Below are 2,451 nucleotides of genomic sequence, written 5' to 3' on the forward strand. Positions count from 1 at the left end.
AACCCCATCCGCCCTCAGCCCACCTGGAGGTAGAGGAGGGAGCGCATCATGGCGCCGCGCACGTATCTCTGCTCGGTGATGCACTGGTTCAGGACGTCGTACTGGTCGCAGCTGGCGCCCAGCTGCTCGGCGTAGGTGGGCACGGTGCACAGGGTGGCGTCAGGGGTGGCGCCCGCGGCAGGGATGGCGAAGCTGGTGCAGAAGTTGGTCAGCGACTCCTCGGTGACGTTCAGGCTGACGAGCTTGGTCTTGTTCTCGAAGAAGTCGAGGTGGGTGGCGACGTAGTAGAGCACCCAGGAGGACAGGGTGAGGTACAGGCCGTACACGATGCCGGAGGTGAAGATGGAGGGCAGGTTCCAGCGGTTGGGCAGGCGGGAGGGGGTGACGCGGTCCTTGGACAGCGCGATCATGGCGCCGTCGTTGAACACGGCCAGCAGGACGATGAGGATGGTGGGGAAGTACCAGTCGTAGATGACGGTGAGCAGGCCAAAGGTGAAGCAGATGCGGAAGGTCATGGCCACGGTGTAGCGCGAGTAGGTGGTCATGCGCTGGAAGATCTTGCGCGCGCCGATGATGGCGCCCACAATGGTGTACAGCCCCGGCTCGGTGAGCACGATGTCAGCCGCGCCGCGCGCCGCATCGGTGGCCCCCGCCACCGCGATGCCCACGTCGGCCTTCTTCAGCGCGGGCGCGTCGTTCACGCCGTCGCCCGTCATGCCGCACATGTGCTTGCGCTCCTGCAGCACCTTGACAATCATGAACTTGTGCTCGGGGTAGACCTCCGCGAAGCCGTCGGCGTTCTCGATCAGGTCCTCCACCGAGGCGTGGCCCTCCACGAGGCCGATGCCCTGCTTCGCCTTCAGCAGCGCCTCGGTGGTGAACATGTTGGTGCCCATGCCCAGCTGCTTGGCCGTCTCCTTGCCGATCAGCAGCTGGTCACCGGTGATCATCTTCACGTGGATGCCCATCTCCAGGCAGCGCTCGATGGTGTCCTTGGTGTCGTGGCGGGGGGGGTCGAACAGCGGGACCAGGCCCACCATCACCCAGGTGGGGTCGCCCTCGTGCCCCTCCGCGCGCGCGATGCCCAGCGCGCGGAAGCCGCGGTTGGCGTACTCCACGATCTTGTCGTGGCAGGCAGACTCGATCTCCGCGCAGTCGTGCGCGAAGCGGACCACCACCTGGGGCGCGCCCTTCATCACGCGCATCTTCTCCCCCGTCTTCACGTCCGTCACGCTCGCGATGGTGATCTTGTCGGTGGGGTTGAAGGGCACAAACTTCGCCAGCTTGTACTCGCTCCACAGCGTGTCGCGCTCGGGGTAGGACTCGTGCAGCACCATGTCGATGGGCTCCTCGGTCACGATGTTGGCAGACAGCGCGCCGAACTTGAGCACATCCTCGATGCTGTGCCCGGACATGTTGTAGGTGTTCACGTGGTCCACAGTCAGCTTGTTCAGGGTGAGCGTGCCAGTCTTGTCGGAGCACAGGATGTCCATGCCCGCCATCTCCTCCACCGCCGACATGCGCGACACGATGGCACCCTCGCGCGCCAGCTTGAAGGCGCCCAGGGCCAGGGTGACCGACAGCACGGTGGGCATGGCGATGGGGATGCCTCCCACGATGATCACCAGCATGTTGGTCAGGGTGGGGCAGTTGCCTGCGGGGTGGTGGGGGTGGGGGAGAGGGGAGGGGGTGGGTGAGTGCAAGGCGGTGACGTAATCACAGTGTGCATCCAGGGAGCGGGTGCTGCAACGGCCAGGGGGTGCCAGGAAGCAGAGTATGGAGGCAGGTTGGGGCTGAGGCAGGGACCCGCAGCGGAGCCGGAGATCAAGTGACGAGGGACAGCGTAGGAGATAGCGACGCGGGGCATGGCAGAATGAGAGGAACTCGGAACATGGAACGCAGAGTAGCAGGGGGCTCGGAGAGCACAGGGATCAGGGTTGAAGAAGGTTCTACAGGGGGGGCGGGCGACTGTGCGCACCACTCCCTTCAAGCCTGTTGAGTTTGATATGTTTTTGGACATCATACCCCTGTGTTCCAAACCCCCCCCCGGCCATTGATGGTGGGCATAAGGGATGTACGAAGGGAAAGTGGGTCAATAATGCAGGGGCCAGATGAAGTGAGCAAAAAGGAGGGAGATGGGTAAATGCTGAGGCTGGCAAACAAACCGCAAAATCAGTTGCCATCTGATAGGCAGGCTGCGGGAGCCGCCAGCCAGGTGCAACACCCCTCTCGCCATCCCTACACCCCCCCACTCACCGACACCGGCACGGCAGGAGTGGTGGTAGTGGCCGAACTGGACGGAGAGCTCGATGATGATCCAGACGCCAATGGTGATGAGGCAGCAGCCACCGATGCGGGTCATGATCTTCTGCAGGTTGGCCACGGCATTGGTGGAGCCCATCAGCGCGGCGGCGCGGCCGAAGAAGGAGTTGATGCCGGTGGCGTAGACCG

General features: G+C 63.9%; 1 protein-coding gene across 1 annotated transcript in view; it reads right to left on the reverse strand.

Annotated features, from left to right (window-relative positions):
- Positions 1-2,401, reverse strand: part of F751_6917 (Plasma membrane ATPase) — a gene marked incomplete at both ends in the record, with an annotated part of 4,131 nt that extends 1,730 nt beyond the window's left edge. Inside the window, 2 exons of the mRNA XM_011398525.1 lie at positions 24-1,654; positions 2,257-2,401. Coding sequence (XP_011396827.1) covers positions 24-1,654; positions 2,257-2,401 — 1,776 coding nt within the window. The remainder of the gene's footprint in view (positions 1-23; positions 1,655-2,256) is intronic.
- Positions 2,402-2,451: the final 50 nt, after the last annotated feature.

The sequence above is a fragment of the Auxenochlorella protothecoides genome (assembly GCF_000733215.1).
Source record: "Auxenochlorella protothecoides strain 0710 unplaced genomic scaffold scaffold97, whole genome shotgun sequence".
NCBI lineage: Eukaryota > Viridiplantae > Chlorophyta > Trebouxiophyceae > Chlorellales > Chlorellaceae > Auxenochlorella > Auxenochlorella protothecoides.